Source organism: Mercenaria mercenaria, unplaced genomic scaffold (genome assembly GCF_021730395.1).
Source record: "Mercenaria mercenaria strain notata unplaced genomic scaffold, MADL_Memer_1 contig_4496, whole genome shotgun sequence".
Taxonomy (NCBI): domain Eukaryota; kingdom Metazoa; phylum Mollusca; class Bivalvia; order Venerida; family Veneridae; genus Mercenaria; species Mercenaria mercenaria.
This window is the reverse complement of record NW_026462727.1, coordinates 1-18,024: the sequence shown is the minus strand read 5'-3', so window position 1 is coordinate 18,024 and position 18,024 is coordinate 1. Positions and strand designations below refer to the sequence as shown.

Sequence of the window (18,024 nt, the reverse complement as noted above, 5' to 3'; positions counted from 1 at the left end):
TGTGTGAGTGCGTGGCTCTGGGGCTGTGTTTTTGGTGCTCTGTGCTTCCGGGGGGTCTACCCTTGCCTATTGTCTTTTGTGAAGATGTCCAGGGTTCGAATCTCATTTCAGGCACTGGAAATTTCTGAGAGCCTCTAGAATGTATCCTACATAACTAAAAAGTCAGTACTGACTCTTCTCAGGGAAAGGTTTCTCTCTGTGTTTTGGGGGCTTTCAGGTCACACTATGTCTGTTCTCCTGGACGATGAATTGGGAGCCCTGAGCGGCTCCCTTTGCACTATGTTATCATGACAAAGGTGCTATATATCTCAGGTATTATAAATAATAATGATATTTTGTAAGAACACTCGGGAAGTTTAAAAGCTTTTGTCATCAATGAAGATGCTTTCCATGGGCCGGCAATATGTTTGAAACGAAAAATGCAATAGTATACAAAAAATAAAAAACGCTTGAAAACTGACAAATTTAGAACACTTGTAATTAATTGTTTATAAATTTCTTGAATATGTCCTTGTAATAAGTTCAAATAAAGTCTGGAAAAAAGTCTTGGAAATGTATTAAAATTATGTTGGCTTTTTATCAGTTTTGTTATTATAATAATTATCCTATGTACAATGTAACAACAGCTCCCAGTTCATATTCAAATTTTCATGCATTTTGTTGAAATCTGCCTAACTGGTACTGTTACTTTGTTATCCGAATGAACAGAATTAGAACTATGAACTAGAATTATGCATCGAATCCGGATCTTCTGTAGCCACCACGACGACAATATTTGCAGAGTAAATAGACTTGTTCTTAAAATGTCATATTTAAATATACGTTACTCTTTAGAAGCTAAAGATATTTCTCTGACATTTATTCGTCGTTCGATTTTTATTGTATTGTATTACATTTTTATTTTTATTTACTTGAAGCAGGTTTTATTAAATAAACAACAACTTTCTTTATTACTTTTGTGACAATAACGTGATAATTGATGACTTGTAACAAAACTGTGAACAACTATTATCAAATCATTAAAAAATCTTCAGTATTTCCTATGGTGCATATTTAATCTATTTGAAAGGGAGCCAACTCCGTCGTCTATAATTTATCTATCCTTTTCCTGTTATTTCTGGGCAATTTTAAAGCAGGTATATTTGAAATTCTTAATTTGTGTACATTATACATAAAAAATTACAGGAAAGGAAAAGTTTATTTATAGATATCTTACTGCATCGTTAAACATGGAAATCTATCTCAGCTTATCGTAGTATCTTAATTACCGATTAGACGAGGATTTGACAATAATTTGATGGATTTGCTTGCATTTCATCTATCGTCTTCGCAACGTACATTCGGAGAAAAGACTGAATTAAATGTCAAGTTCATAATTATCTACCGGAGCATTATTTATGCATACTGTGAAATAATTATGATTCATGGGGGATTAATTTTCCTGGATTACGTGGTTCAGCTCATTCACAAAATCAAGTTCTAACGAACAAATTGTGCCCACGATAATGTAAAAGGTACGCAACAATGCGCAACATTGCCAAAAAAGACATTATAGCCGCCCGATCTAATCCGTAGTAGTGTGCATGCGGCAGTACTGACCTGGAGCTTTCGTGTACTTCAGTGAGGCTCCATCAATAATAAACATAGGTTATATGCGTAGGAACAAAACGGACTTTTATTCAGACATTTACCCGTGGTTTTTATTGTGCAAATGCGTGGCTCTGAGGCTCTGTTTTTAATGTTCTGTGCTTCCGAGAAATCTACGCTTACCTATTACCTTTTGTTTACAACACGCTCGTTAAAGTAAAATTAGATACTAAAAGTAGTTCTAAGTTTGACGTAGCGTCACGTGCCGACCTGACTATTCTACGGCTGTTATTTAAAAAGTTTTTGCCCCAATATTCAATGTTTTACTCTAGCCCAAGTAGTTACTATTACTTTGGGATAATTAAATATTATAAATCATCTGCTAGATTTACGTTCGATGCATAATTACTCATTTCACATTACACGTTTCTCGGCAGGAAATAACACATGCATAAGTTCCACAGCCTGTAATTTTTACTAGATGACGGCGTGCCTCCATTTAAAAAATAAAATAAACAAGAAAACATTCGGATCAAAGTCCAGACTTTTTTAATTGGCAAGGGGGTCGTATAATTATAGATAACGCGGTTGTTAATTGGCACATGATCACTCGCTAAACCACCGCGGCGTAGACTGCAAATTCGATAATCATGGTAGCGCTGTTTGACACGTGTATATTTCACATATAAGAGCAAAATGATATACTAGATCTATTTCTGTGGAAATAATGAATTAATTTTTTTCCCCAAAAATTGAAATCCACGAATTTACGTCCCCACGAAACAGCCGTTTTGGCCGAAGCCGACGAAATTGAATGATTTCACAATATTTTTTGTTTGTTGATGTGAATCCTGGATTAAATTCGATATAATGCAATCGCTAAATGCATTTAAATCAAATGAGCTTAGAATAGAGAATTTCACCAAATGTGCAGTCAAAATATTTGTAGTTGCCTAATGTGGGATTTGTCTGGCTATTATATTAAATTGGTCCCAGTCAAAAATACTTTTGTCAGAAATTATAAATGTTTGTATAGTTTATGATACTTCCGAATTTCCGTCCGGGAATGCAAATATATCAGTATGATTTTTTATGTATTATTACCGATTATCCGAAATCATTGTAAAGTTGACCTGTCATAATGCAACGTTGACGGACAGTCAAAATATTTGTTTTGACTTTATTTCATATTTTTCTCGAAAATTATGTTTTTTTTTTTTTTTTGCTTATTTGTGTAACTTTTTCCAAATTCCTAGGGATATTCGTAACAATTTTACAATACATATTCTATTGACTGAATTTGTCGTTTTCTTTGGCATTACGGTATGTATGTAATAGTTACTGACAATATCATTATAATATTACTAGAGGCACTCTCCTCCTTCCACAAAAAAGAAAAAAGATACTAGTATATTAAGTTTATATTCCTTTTTCTTTTTCATGTTGATTTTAAGAATGTCCAAACAGAGACGTGATAGAGGATGAGCGCTTACACATCAGGTTCAGATAATCAGCCCTGGATACCACCTTTACCGCTCCCGCTATTGCAGCGACCACACAAATTTCCACCAGAGCAGACCCTTCCAGTACGTATGCCATTACAACATCTACCACAACAGAATATGCTTCCACAGCCACAAGACATCCCTCGACACGATAGAGTACTCCAACCATCTCAACAGAACATGCTTTCACATCTACAAAACATCTCTCAACATAACATAGTTCCCGAACCCGCTGATTTACCTCAACCTGCTGATTATATGCAGCCTCTAATAGTACAAGCCATACCACAGTCAATGTCTCAGCCTGGTAATTGAATTGTTTGTAGCGATTTATCATTCCATGTATCAAATCAATTAAAACTAAAATTTGAATTGTGGAATTTATAAATTCAGCACTGTTATCTTTTAAACAGCCCGAACTTGAACAAAAAATTGTTTCATTAAGTAACGGTTATCTAGGATTTAATGCAAAAACAAACGATCAAAAAGGAATTTCTGTTGAAAGAAAAAGGGACATATTATTTTCTTATATTTACTAAAATCTATATTAACTATGTCTTTCCTACATTCTATGCATACAATACGTTTAACTGCAAAAAGGCTTTAACAGGTATGGGATTTTACTTGCTACGAATATAATAAAAAGGGATTTTGTATATTCTAAAGCTAACTGTAATTATCAGCATAAATTTCAAAAACGTAAGACTCTATATCAATCTGAGTACTCTGCAAAATGAGCAAATTTTGGTATTTCAGAGGACTATCTCAAGGGCCAACGCGGCGATTCATTGCTCCTCAAAAAATATATAGGCATTAGGTCAAATCATTTACTTATCTTACGGGTTCAATTCAGGTTTTCGTCTTCAATATTCTGGTCCACGTGTGTGTGTGTTTGGGTTTGGGTTTAACGTCTTTTTCAACATTTTTCAGTCATATAAACGACGGTGTAGCAGTGAGCACAATGCCCAACTTCAAAGTGCTGCCTCACTGGAATATCATGCCGTAGACACGTGGAATGATACCCCACCCAGTCACATTTTACTGACACCGGGCTGACCAGTCCTAGCACTATCCTCTTAATGCTACGCGCCAAGCGAGGAAGCTACTAGTACCATTTTTTATGTCTATGGTATGACGCGGCCGGGGATCGAACCCACGACCTCCCGCACTCCAAGCGAACCCTCTACCACTAGGCTACCGAGGCGTTCCACGGATCCCTATATATATAAGAAAATAAATGAAAAAGCTAAAATACGGTCAACAGAAACTTTAAATTCTAAGAAACTGACACTTAAAAATTACAGTCTATGGTTGGTCATCTAATTTTTGTCGGGCCCGCGTGCGGTGAGCTCGGTATAGTCATCACTTTTGGCGGGTCGTCGTATGTGCGTACGTCCGTTCGTGCGTCCGTCTGTCCGATCTTGACCGGACCATAACTTTCACATGCATGGACCAATCTTGTTTATATTTGGCATGAACGTTAACATCAATAAGAAGGAGTGTCATGCGCAAACCCAATGTTCCTACCTTGAAGGTCAAGGTCACAGTTGGAGTTAAAGGTCGCATTGAAGTTAATAAATAATTTTATTGATCGAAAACAATCATTTATTGCTAAGCGCATGTTATTTGGTTTGACTAGGCTTCATACTTAAGGCATAAAGACAATAGATTACCTTTATACTCTTTCTATGCCTTCGTATAAATTTTTATCGAATTTGATTCATGTATGTTCATCTCGTTATGATGCACGTCTGTTTTCAGTTGCATATTCACAAGTACATTGTATTTAGTGCTTCATTTAGAAATGAATGTATTAACAAGTCTACTCAAAGTTATGCCATTCAATCTAATGATGCTAAAGTAACGTCTTTCAATGTGAGGACATAAATATATCCATGACGACCATTTATATTTTTCTACTCAAATAAAAGTGCTATTAATAATTATGGCCGATCTAACAACCTTCCTTTTTACATAAAATTAAATGACCTTGAAGAACACTAATGGCTAGACCAATTTATGTTATGATACTTGAAACATGATGCAACTAACGACATTTTTGGTGCATGATTCAATCTTCGTAACAAAGAGCGTCCTTGAATGCATGTCAAAAAAAACCAGAAAATAAAAAATAAAAAATAAAATAAAAGCCATAAAACAGCAGATGAACGTTCTTGAAAATATCGCTTTACTCGGGTTGAAGTATAATAAACTGCTTATCTGCACGTTTCTTTTGTTTACCCGCGAACGATTTATTTATTTTTTAAACGAGACAGCATTTGCATGCACGTTTCTATTGATTTTGTACTTGTGATTCAGCGACTGTTTCAACAGGACGGAAACAGAATGAGAATAGATTTATTTATAAACGAGTACTTGTCTGAAAAAAAGGTTATACATTTTTTTTTCAAAACCATTTTGCAGATATTATTCTTTTGTTGCAACCGATGTTCTTTTTCCCATATCCACATTTTATTTAAAAATGTTGTTACGAGGGGTGTTCAAATATGAATGCCGCTAGGCCAGTTTTAGAAGTGCTTAACAAACAATTCAAAAATAATTATCTCGATCACCACCATATAATATGAAAAGTTTCAATCTTTTAATCCAACTTTTAAAGGCGTTTTCATAATCACTTCGATTTATACTGTTCAGACACTGGAAAATAGCGTAACCGAGATATTTGCGCGTTTGATATTTTCTTCCAGCAATGTGTTTTTTAGTTGTTTTTTTTTTTGAGTCTCGGAAATAGGAAAAAGTAACAAGAGGCAAGATCTGGCAAATATGAAGGGTGAGCAACACAACGTTTTCCTTTTCAGATATTCGCGTACAATGGCCGCTTTGTTTGACGAAGCATTGTCATGCAACAACCTGACTTCCTTTGGTTGCCCATATTTTGTTCTGTGTCTTTCGCTTGGGCTCATAAAAGTGAACCCACGTCTCATCGCCAGTGATGATATTTGCGAAAGCTCGATTGTTGTATTTAGCAATTGGTTGACGATTCTTACCTGGCAAGTTTTTGCTATTTTGCAAGGAGATGGGATATCCCTCTGGCACTTATCTTTCTCATTTTCAAATCACCTTTGAGAATTATATGTGCAACTGCTACTGAGATACCAGCGCATTTAGATGTATGCCGAGTTGTAAATCGTGCATCGGTAGCAATCAAATCCTTTACCTTTTCAACTATTTTTAGCGAAGGTGCAGTTTTCGGACGGCGTGCATGAGGCGCATCTTTTACTTAATCTACACCACTTTTAACTTTCTTACAACAAAGTGTGACAGATGAAAAAGAAAGTTCATTGTTCCCATAAACACAACATATGTCATTAAATCTGTCTTTCGCCGGTATACCAAGAATACAGCGGTTCATGTCATAGAACCGTATTTGGTCAGTGAAAGGAGACCATTTCCCAACCATTTCCGCTTAAGTGTACACGAGTAGATAGTGTTAATCGAGCTATTGTCAAAGCTAGACTGAACAAATTTAAACATGTATTGTATCAATGGAGAGCTTACACAACCCTCTATGCGATACATGTACCTATTTCGTGCAAATTGTGGTTAAAAGCGAGATGTTGGCCTAGTTACGTTCATATTTGAACACCCCTCGTATATAGATCGCACCATGATTTTGATCTATTTGTAGGTAGAGGCAACTAAACACCTATTTCAGTGGTCGAACATTAATTGTCAAATTATGAAGCTTTACCATGTTTACAATGTTACAATTTTATGTTTATGAAATATCATACTTCAAGTTTGATTTTAGAAAGTAGAATGAAATGTCACATGCGGACTTACTCCTTGCATTTGTTTCGCTATTTAAATATTTATTATTTTTCTGATTGATTTTTCGTCGTTTTATTATTGTTATTTCTGTTTCATATTTTCTCATTACGTTTACTATGAAGGAAACTTGTTGCTCGACTTTTTTTCGAAGGAAGAGAAGACTGTTTCTATTAATTCAGACAAACCCAACTTTCTGCAGTCCACATTAAAGTGTTTTTATCTGTGTCGGCATTTCTGTGTACACTTTATGTATGTCAAAGAATACATGATTAAATGTTTCGTATTCTGGACAGAGTGGGCATAGATATTCATATGAGAATTTCTCCCAGCCTCGTTCAGAGATTCTAATTAACATTAGGCGCATAAAAGTGAAAGCCGTAGCCGATTCCGAAACGAAAAAAATACTGTATCGTTTCGGTTCGGTTTGTATGTGCAGTGGTCTTACAGTAATTTCATCACTTACAGCTCTTAAATGTTAAGCTGAATATGTTTGTGTATGTGTAAACTGCCTTTAAAAAATGCGGTGTACGCGTTCGTTGTCATTTTTAAATTATCAATTTCAGTATAAAGAACTGTTCTTGCAGTAGTGTATACTCGGTCAAATATTCGTGTCATTGCAGTGCCATTTATTGTCATAAATGTTTTAGAAAAAGTACTTTCTGCAACAGATACTGTAGGTCCGTGGAAACTGCCTTACCATAACGATAAACGCACCTAAACTTCTCATGTGTTCTGAGAGGTATCAATACATAGAGGTTATTAGGCCACCGGATGAAATCGGATGGTAAGGGGCATATAATAGGCTTTGCAAAAATGTCTAAAAAATGTTTTTCAACATAAAATACATTGATTATCCTGCCGAAGTGAGAGAAAAGTCGGCCATTTTTTCCCGCGCACACCGCCATTCAAAGTCACGTGATTCCCAACACTGTGTTAAGTGTATGCTCATTGGCAAAATCTTCCAGCTACAAATTTACTTCAGATATTATAAATCAACAACTAAGATCCACCATGTTGCTAATCGCTGCAATTATAAAAAACACACACACGCACACACGCACGCACACAATTACAGTGATTATCAACATGTTGAAGAATTAAAGTAATTTAGAAAAATGTTGTGTAATACTTACTGAATTCGTCCAGCCTTTAATATTTCGCCATGGATCAACCAACGGTGGGGTATTTGGACGGAATGGTTCTCTGTATACAACACGCTCTTCATATACTACCTCTGTTTACAAAACAAAAATATGAAAAGTCTCCACTATATATCATTGTACTTATTTTCTATCAGTATTTCCAGTAGATTGTGTTATACATTATCATATTGTTGAGAATCAAACATGAATTGTGATGAAGCTAACGACTCAAATCAAAAGACTGAATATTTCCTTTATACATTTTTTTTTAATTCTGATTTTAACCCATATTTGCAAATCCATTGAATTGAAAATTTTATCTATTTCAACATAATATATATTAGTAATGGTATTTCAGAATTTTGTATGGTATTACTACCTGTTAGTATTAAGTTCAATGCGAAATAAAGACTGAAGTTAATACTTTTGATGTCAATTGATTAAGCTGATACAGAAAATAAATGAGAGCCAGTCTGTGTTGGATTTCCGCTTTTTTATTTTTTTTCTTTCATTAAATATTATTTCTTATTTAATTGATACATGTATATTAAATTTTATACCATGTAGATATTTTCTGTGTACAAAGTTTAATTCTTCAACATTGGGGGAAAATAAAGATATATATACATATATATATTTAAAGAAACAAAAAACAAAAAAAACTGCATTCTCGACCGTTATTCAAAGTTCATTTATTTGTTTAACATTTTTTTTATTAATTTTACATTTAGTTTATTACAAAATTTATTTGTACAATATATTCAAGTAACATATTTCAATATCGTGCTTCGAAACTCTTAAGGGGAAGAAGGAACAATCACAACTAGAATTGTGTCCATAGGGCAAGGATGTCCCCACATACTGTGCCACCCTCTTATAGCAAAAACAATCAAACGGCAATTACTGCAGTAAAATGTTCACAGATAAAAAAAAATCCACCCTTTATGGTCATCCACACATCACGTTTGTTCATCTGCGATAGTTTGAAGCATATCAGGCAAATAGTGTGTGGGGAGTTGGACACACAAGATTTTTCTCAATATTCCTTATAGCAAAAATAATCAAAGGACTATAAATGCGATAAAAATAGTCCCAGAAAAAGATAAAAAGATACTTCCTTAATGATCATATACATATCAAGGTTGTTCATCTGTGCAAAAATTGAAGCGAATCAGGCTAATAGTGTAGGAGGAGTTGGACACACAAGATTTCGGGACGTATGGACGTTCGGACGGTGGCAACGCTATATGCACCCCCCCCCCCCCCCCATCCCCGTTCATAAATGTTCGACGGCATAGAAATGATAAATTATTTTTAAATAATAACTCAGGTTAGGAAATAATGCTCTGGACGTTTCGTGAAATGATCACGCTGCACTGGCAATGACTGACTTTGTATTATAAGTGAGTTTTACAATTATAAAGTGCAGGTAATAATTACAACACGTCAAAAATACAGCGTGTACAGTTTGAATAATATACAATAAGATCTTTTTGTTTCATTCGTTATCTTGGTAAATATGTGATATGTAAATTATGCTGCAATTATTTAACGGACTTTAGATTTGCGAACATCTGTTTAAATATAATTATCTCTTTTTCATTTAATAAGACGCATTATTTATATGTGGTTCTTTATGATTCATTTGACAATGTAAGGCATATTAGATCTGAAGTTTGTTTATAGTACGAAGAAAATCTAATATTAAAACACAGTTTAATAATATTCTTATTTACCAACCTGGTTTCGATTCACCACCTCCCATATCTGACACAATGAATGAAATGACGGTACATCCGACAATATTCGAGCTACGTGATCGATTCTAGCCACGTGATCAGTGCTTAAGTATGTTATATTTTAAACCATTGAAGAGAGTATTGGAAAGGGAAGCTTGTTCTAACATTCCCCATTCCTCTGTAATAGTTACTAGCACGTCAGTATTCTGTGTTGTTTTTGTTCATTTTGTTCTTCATGTAAAACGGATTAAATTTAATATCGATAATACATGGAATAGTTTATGAACGTTTTGTTGTCTTTTGTAAATTACACAATGTGTTTACGGATGTTACGTAAAGAGATTATATGTGAAGTTCCGATCCAGAAGTGTGGTTTTCCGTTCGTGCTGTCCGATAATATTACGATTAATATTTATCTGGTAGCTTATATTTTTTTGCAATTTGATAATTTATGTCGGCAATAAACATATTTTCCGTTTGTGCTGTCTGATAATATTACGACTAATATTTATTTTGTAGCTTACATGTTCATGCCATTTGATAGCTGATCACAATTTACGTCTGCAATAAACATTTTCACAGCCATATGCAAGCAGAATCTTAAGAAAATACTTTACATTTGGAGTTAAGCTCGGACTTTGTTAACCTAGTCTTAAATTTGATGAGTTTCCTTTTAGATCTTCATTTGCGTTCCTTTTTGACGATATTTAAATATTTTAAGATCTTTTTTAGACCTAAATCAGGAAAATAAGATACTTGTAATTATGGGAGCTTCTTCGTCGAAATCAGATCACGTGAGTATGTTTACAATTAATAAGATAATTTTTTTTATTCTAAACACACTTGCATTGCATATAAAAAATTGTTCGAAAATTGCATTTTACTGAAATGAATCACGATATGTAGTACTACACTTTTAATTGTCTTTGAAAAATAGTTGTGAAAGCCTAGCTGCTTTTTTTTCAGGCTTCAGGTCCGAACGCATAAGCACACACGTTACAGCTCATATACTTACTGATATGTTTTATCTCATTAGAGATACTTATCTTTAAACCTTATAACTTGAATAAAAAATTGCACTGTTACAATTTTGATTTGTATCGTTTTCGAAAAAGCACAAAGAAAATGCAACATCTTAAAGTACAGAAATAGGTCTTCTGTTGTGAATGCATAACACACTTTATGTCTGTTTCTTATGAAGGAAACTTGGTATGACATCAGGACTTCAGAATTTAAAATTCTACGAAAGGTGTACGATGTTCTCTACGAAAAGGTAAATCTAGTTGATTATTTAATATCTCAAAATCAAATACTTATTTTCAAAACATAATCAAGCTTCTTACAGCAATGTCTTTGCAAGGCAGTACGTTTTAGTAACATATCAAGGTTATCCTAGCTTTTCATAGTTTTGGGGTACAAATTTCAGTTTAAAAGAAATTAAAATATGTGTTCGTTCAAAGTTTTGCCTTTCATTATAAATTTTGAATACAGTCAAACCTGTGATAAAGACCACATTTGAATAACAACCACAACCTTTAAACCTACTGAAAAAGGCCGCTATTTTCTCTTTCCGTTGACTATAAGCAGTATCATTTTTACCTGTGTAAACAAGAGAACAATTCTTTTTAGTCTAAGGGTGGTCTATACAGACTGTAGTTCTTGCAGTAAAATTGTACCGGTATTACATTTTTTATTACAGACAAATGGTGCTGACGTGGTTTTGATTAACAGTGAAACTGTGGAGAAACTTAAAAACTACTATGAAGTATGTATAATTCACTATTGTTTTACACTTGCAGATAAGACTCCAAAGAATGTCATCTGTAGAATGAAAGAAAGATTTACTAGATCGATTAAATAGTCAGGGTTATTCTTTTGGCATTTCGTTAAAATGTCGAAAACTTTGTTCTAAGCAACTTGTTTATATATATTTTGGCAAGACTTGACAAGGTTACTTAATATGCTGTCTTTACATCGTGCCATACCACCTAACCTTATTCAAAACCCCCACCATATTAGATCAAGTTGTATCCTACGGGATCTTAGTTATAAAATCTTAACAGATAATGTATAATTATTGAATTTTAACTGATAAACGGTAATGTAACAAACCAAACATAAAGACATATTTACATGTAGGATTTACGTAAGAAACGGGTCCCAATTTTTCGGAAATTTTAAAATTAAATCTTAGCACTTAAAATTACTTAGTTTTTCGCATTTATGTACAGTGGAACCTCTCTACCAAAACGTATCACATAAGCATGCAATTTCTAGTTACGATTATATTCGAATTGCCACAAAAAATAGACACTTCCGCCATTTTATGCTCATAAACACCAAAATATTCGAATTTTCATTTTCGAAAAACTTTCTAAGAGAGCATTCTATCGCAAATTGTCAAGAAATTCCAATTATCGATTTCATGATGGAGGGCTCCTTGTAAACAAATTAAGAAGATGAAAGTCCAGTTGTTGGTGTGAATGTACACAAAATGGCGGCAATGGCTATCACTATGGTAATTTGAAACAGCAATATATGTTGCTGTAACTGGAAAATTCATACTTTATTTACATGTAACATATCGGATAGATTAAACATCACTATTATAAAATCAACTTACTTTACATGTTATCATCAGATTCCGATTCTTTGGAAAATCGAGGGTCATTTGTTTTCTTATGTATATCCTGCGTATCCCTTTTGGTATGGGTGAATAAAAAAGTAATTTGTGTTGTTATAACTTTCCTGCCTTATAACAGAATTCATGAGACATTCATGTATATTTGTATGACCATATAGCAGAGTGCAAATTTTGTTGATATTCAAACTTGTTCGTGATGTTATTGCGCAACCTTTATCACTACTTTCATTTCAAATCATCGTAGCGTAGTATATAACCTAATTAGTACCGTATTGTTACAGCATTCGAATTGGTTGAAACACTTTATTTCTGACCAACAAGCTACTTCCAGTCAAGTACCTTTGTCAGGACCAGTCAGCGATAACAGTATGTGTTAAATAAAGACAAACACTTTAACTAAGTATTATTTTACCTGATATGTTTTAATCTGTGACTAAACTCTTTTAATGAAACCTGGAAAAAATGATGCCACCTGGTTTAAAAAGCAATTTATCTCGTATATTCGTTTGCGTAACATGTCTGACTATAGATACTTTCCTGGCCCCGTGTTCAGAAAACATTTTCAATCTCAGTTGAGTTTGATAATGAAAGTTTACTTGTCATTTATATCTAAATAGCAGGTTTAATACTACATTTTAAGTTAATTACTATTTTCAAGTGGCTATGCTGTATTTAACCTTGAACTTTTAGAAACATTGATATTAAGATTTCTAACTCAAACTCAGCTGAGACCGAAATATGTTTTGTGAACACGGGCCTGGTCATTTAATAAACAGTAATTTGTTTGTTATAATATTATTATTATGCTTGGGCGGCAAAAAATATTCGTTCTATATCCTGTTAATCACTTGTTTAACTATATTTTGTATTCCAGTCTGAAGTAAATAGGTAAATATAGAACCCCTTAATTGTCGAAGTGGAGTTCACCAACCCTACAACTTATGCCAGTATACCAGCCTTAGTATTTAATTGGTATTGCAAACACGTTCGTTGTCATAAATTTTGTTTATAACCTTACCATTACAGGAAGGCACCGAAGTCTTACTGAAGTAGAAATATTCGATCCAAATCCCTCAGAAGCAACAGAATTGTTCCTTGCCGCGTTTAGGCAAATGCTTCATAAAGAGGGCATTATTCTCAAGCAAATAACAAAGTTCAGTGACGGTAAAACACCAGTTATTTTGATTTGCAATGTGGCAACTCGTTTAGAGGCCAATATAGACACAGCATTATCCTCAGTCAGAAGTAAGTTATCTTGTAGCAAACCAAGCTTGGAATCAAACATGTAGATATCATATCATATTTCAAATATTGTTGCATTGTTGTTTTGATGTAATTATACTTTAACAGGGTCATGACCCTTGATTTTATTATCCCCCACAAAACACGGAGGGATATTGTTTAGCGTCTGTCCGTTTGTGCATGCGTCCGTCCTAAATTAGAAATGCTTTTAATTCAAACAGTACTTCAGTTATCACCAAACTTCACATATCTATTAAATAGCGCTTGATTTTACTCATATAAAGAATTATCTCCCTTGACTCTGTAAATGGAAAGTCTCTCCACTTGATTGTCTTGAAAAATAACAATGCTTATAATTAAATCACCAAACCTCACATAATTAGTAATCAGCACATGGAATTTGCTAACATATAGTTTTATCTTTTGATCCAGGAAATGCAGTTTTTCCTTGATTTGTTTGAAAATGCTTATAATTGAAGCAGAATATCAGCTAGAATCATCAGACCTCACATAATTATTAATCAGCAGAGCATCTTTGCTCACATATTGTAATATCCTTCTTTACCAATTCGAAGCAGAGTTTTCTCCTTGATTTTGTAAAAAGATTGTAAATGCTTATAATTCAAGAAGTATTTTGATTAGAACGGCCAACTTTTACATAATGATTGATAAGCACATAACCTTTGCTCCCATGTAGTATTATCCGCCCACGTCGACCTAGTAATGCATGTTTTCCCTTGATTTGGTACAAAATATAAATTTTCGACTGTACCTTAGTGAAATATTGATGAATCTTTATCAATTCTACACTATAGGGCGGTGATGCATGCACATTTAATAGAGTTATTTTAGAATACAGATTTCCCACATAACAAAGTAATCCATTGATGGATCTTCATGAAAATTAACACAAATATAGATCACTATAGGTCGGCGGTACATGCGTATCTTTTATCAGGATCTCTTCAGTTACTGCAGAGTTATTGCCCGTTGCTTTAGAAACAACGTCGAACGTTGCAATGGTCGTCTTTTCGTCGTCCGGAATGTCATGATAGTATAAAAATAAATTGGAGATAAGTGAAAGTAAGATTCTAATTAGTATGGCATATTTGTTAGTCTCTAATGAAGTGTTATCAGAAGAAATTGCGCATTTTAACTTACCTCCTACCTCCACATCTCACTCCAACATCCCGGCCTTTATTCCATCGGTGAGTCTGCCAGTTAAACGATGTGTAATTTTAAGATTGCAAGATCGTTTTATTCATTTTTTTCCCATAAAAAATAGATAGACCGTCGGGATGCCATATCAACTTTTGTTGATGGAACACAATGCAAGAAAGTGTGTTTAATGTCTAAATATCCAATTGAATTTATGTAACAGTATACATAGCTCGTTATCAGAAGAAATTGCGCATTTTAACTTACCTCCTACCTCCACCTCTCACTCCAACATCCCGGCCTTTATTCCATCGGTGAGTCTGCCAGTTAAACGATGTGTACTTTTAAGATTGCAAGATCGTTTTTTTTTTGTTGTTTTTTTTTCATAAAAAATAGATAGACCGTCGGGATGCCATATCAATTTTTGTTGATGGAACACAGTGCAAGAAAGTGTGTTTAATGTCTAAATATTCAATTGAATTTATTTAACAGTATACATAGCTCGTGAGATTGTTTACTTAATGAGCCACCGCGACCTAGTGACCTACTTCTTTCTCCCAGAAAAACTTCATGAAAAACATTCTTAAAAACAGATAATATACAGCTATACTACAAGTTTTCAGATTGACAAAGTATGCCTTTCCTGAATAAATGTGTTTTCACAAGTTTATCTGAAAACTTATTCAGTCAGTTACTTTTCAGCATAATTTTAAAATATAGAAAGGATGAACAACTATCTTACACTGTAGAAACAAAATTCGATATTTACACTGATTTCTGTACATGTTCTACATTATTTCAATACAATGTTAACATTTTGAACACATTGTCTTGGCCTAATATATGTAACTGTCATTTTGTAAGTAAATACTTGTATATCTTAATTTTTTTCGTGCAAATCATGTATAATTACCATTATGGAAATACAAAAAAATACAGTTATTTTGTGGCGCGTCTTTAAGTTTATACCACATGTTGTTTCTACATTATGAGGCAGTTATTCTTCCATGTTTTTAAATATTTATTCAAAAACAGGGATTACCTGAATAAGTTAGCAGAAGAATGTGTAAAAACACATAGATTCAGGAAGTACCTAAATTGTCTTCATATGTTGCTATATCATACCTGTTTTATCATAATGATTTCCACGATTTTTTTGCGGGATTGAAAAAGTAGGACAAAAAAAGATGTGGTGGAAAAAGTGCATCAAAAAAATTGCATAAATGTCATTAGAGATGAGACAATTTTTTTCCAAACAAATAATGTTAAGACGTTCGTTTAAGATACTAAATATTCAAAATACAAATCAGGAGAAACGAAGATTTATTCTCAATTTATTGCTTTCTAATTTATTTCCCCAAAAAAAATGCAAATTTAAATGCTTTATTTTACTATACTTTCAGGAACAGCTTACAGCCGTATAGTGTTGATAGTCTTACATGTTAAACCTAGACACGCACTACAAGAAGGATCAAAAGAGCAGCAAAGTTTACAAGAAGGAAAGTATCACGGTTTGCGAGGTGTTGTTGATATTGCTTTTACAAAAGAAAATGGATTTTATGAATGTCCTATGAACGATGTGGCAGTTAAAAAAATACGGCGTCTTTTTGCGGAGGCCTTGTAACTTAGAGTTTATAATGTGTGAGAAAAGCAACTGTTGAAGACAAATTAGTATTATATATGACTTTTCTGAAAGAAGAAACTGTTTTAATAATATGCTGTATCCGTCTATAATCTATGATGTCAAGATTAAATATATGTTTCAAACTGATACAAAACGTTGTTACAGTTCGTTTCACCATTTGCCATCCATACCCATATAGATTTACAATGCTAAACATGAAGTTTACACATTTGCAACATAAAAGTTATATGATACAGTCCAACCTGTCTTAAAAGACGACTTCGGGACTGCAAAAAATATGTGATCTCTTAATAGAGTGGTATCTTAGAAGATTTTGTTTAGTAACACCTATAAACCGTCAGTACTATAATCGTCAGAATTTCTGATCTTTTGACATAATGCCGATGTTCCTTCCTAATCTATAAAAGAACAATATATGTTTTACTGTCATGCTCCTACTACTGGATATTTAAGGTATTCTAAAGGTGTTGCTTCACACCACAACCACCTTAAAAATGAATGGCATTTGTAAAAATGTAAAAGATAAAAATTGTGAGTTATGTAAGTTAAACATTGTTCTGTAAAATGACAGCTCAATGATATTCTTCATTTCAATTCAAAATATTCAAAATTTGCGAGACAGTACAAATAAAAACTATTCTATCGGTTCTCTCACTGACAAACGCAGAAATATTCAAATGGCATCTATTATACCTTCTTTACTACAAGATGACATACCACCATTTTTGTTTGGAGATAATCACGCCTCTCTCTCTCTCTCTCTCTCCCTCTCGGTCTCTCTCTCCTCCTCCTCCTCCTCCTCCTTCTCCTCCAACTCTTCACAAAGGTACCGACCGCATGTTAATGCCCGAAGACAACATATTTGTTGAAGCTAGAACTTTATCGGTTAACTTGATAGCAGTCTCCAAAAAATATAACGATATTTTATGTAAATTAGAGGGGCCAAAAGGTCATGCTATGAAATTCTGATTTTGCAACTTTTTTGTGTAGCTTTTATTTCAATGATTATGTACTGGCAATTTTTCTGGAAAATTGTACCCTAAATGTATTATGAAACTATTTTTATAGTCACTTAGAATTGATGCAAAGCTAAATCAGAACATGACAAATAGAAACAAAGTCTGAAATTAGGGTAAAAGGTCGTGCACTTTATCATTTTACGTTGAGACAATGTCATCTATACATACTATTAATATGTTATCCAAAAGTGATAAATGGAATTCATTCAAACTTCTTACAAAGATTGAGGACATTAAGGAAAAGTACTTTGTACAAGTACAATAAATCTATCTAGCTTACTTTTTGAATTATCTCCCTTTATTAAACTTACATATAACATTTCTTTTCCAAGGAATAACTCTAAATCCAATAATTTTTGTTGAAAATTCACACAACGATAAAGACCACTGAAAGAAACTGAAGTGTATGAAATCATGAGTCTATCTCGCTCATTTTTTAAATTATCTCCCTTTATAGAATGTAGTTGTCTGAACCATATCGTTAAACACTAAATGACATAATTACTTTCTATTCAGTGGTCTAAATAGTACTTACGTTACTGGCATCAGTT

General features: G+C 33.5%; 2 protein-coding genes across 3 annotated transcripts in view; one reads left to right on the top strand and one right to left on the bottom strand.

Moving 5' to 3' along the window:
- Positions 1-9,791, bottom strand: part of LOC128553920 (interferon-induced protein 44-like) — a 38,185-nt gene extending 28,394 nt beyond the window's left edge. Inside the window, exons 1-2 of the mRNA XM_053535118.1 lie at positions 9,767-9,791; positions 8,018-8,118 (exon numbers count right to left, since the gene is read on the bottom strand). Coding sequence (XP_053391093.1) covers positions 8,018-8,118; positions 9,767-9,791 — 126 coding nt within the window. The remainder of the gene's footprint in view (positions 1-8,017; positions 8,119-9,766) is intronic.
- On the top strand, positions 9,787-16,574 carry LOC128553921 (uncharacterized). 2 transcript variants are annotated; one of them, XM_053535119.1, is made up of 7 exons: positions 9,787-9,962; positions 10,498-10,559; positions 10,967-11,038; positions 11,465-11,530; positions 12,691-12,775; positions 13,436-13,654; positions 16,213-16,574. In XM_053535119.1, the coding sequence occupies exons 2-7, from the start codon at positions 10,530-10,532 to the stop codon at positions 16,431-16,433; spliced, it is 693 nt and encodes a 230-aa protein (XP_053391094.1). In that variant the 5' UTR covers positions 9,787-9,962; positions 10,498-10,529; the 3' UTR covers positions 16,434-16,574. The 2 variants fall into 2 exon arrangements, with proteins under 2 accessions (XP_053391094.1, XP_053391095.1); XM_053535120.1 differs by lacking the exon at positions 9,787-9,962 and having other exon boundaries at positions 9,971-10,559.
- Positions 16,575-18,024: the final 1,450 nt, after the last annotated feature.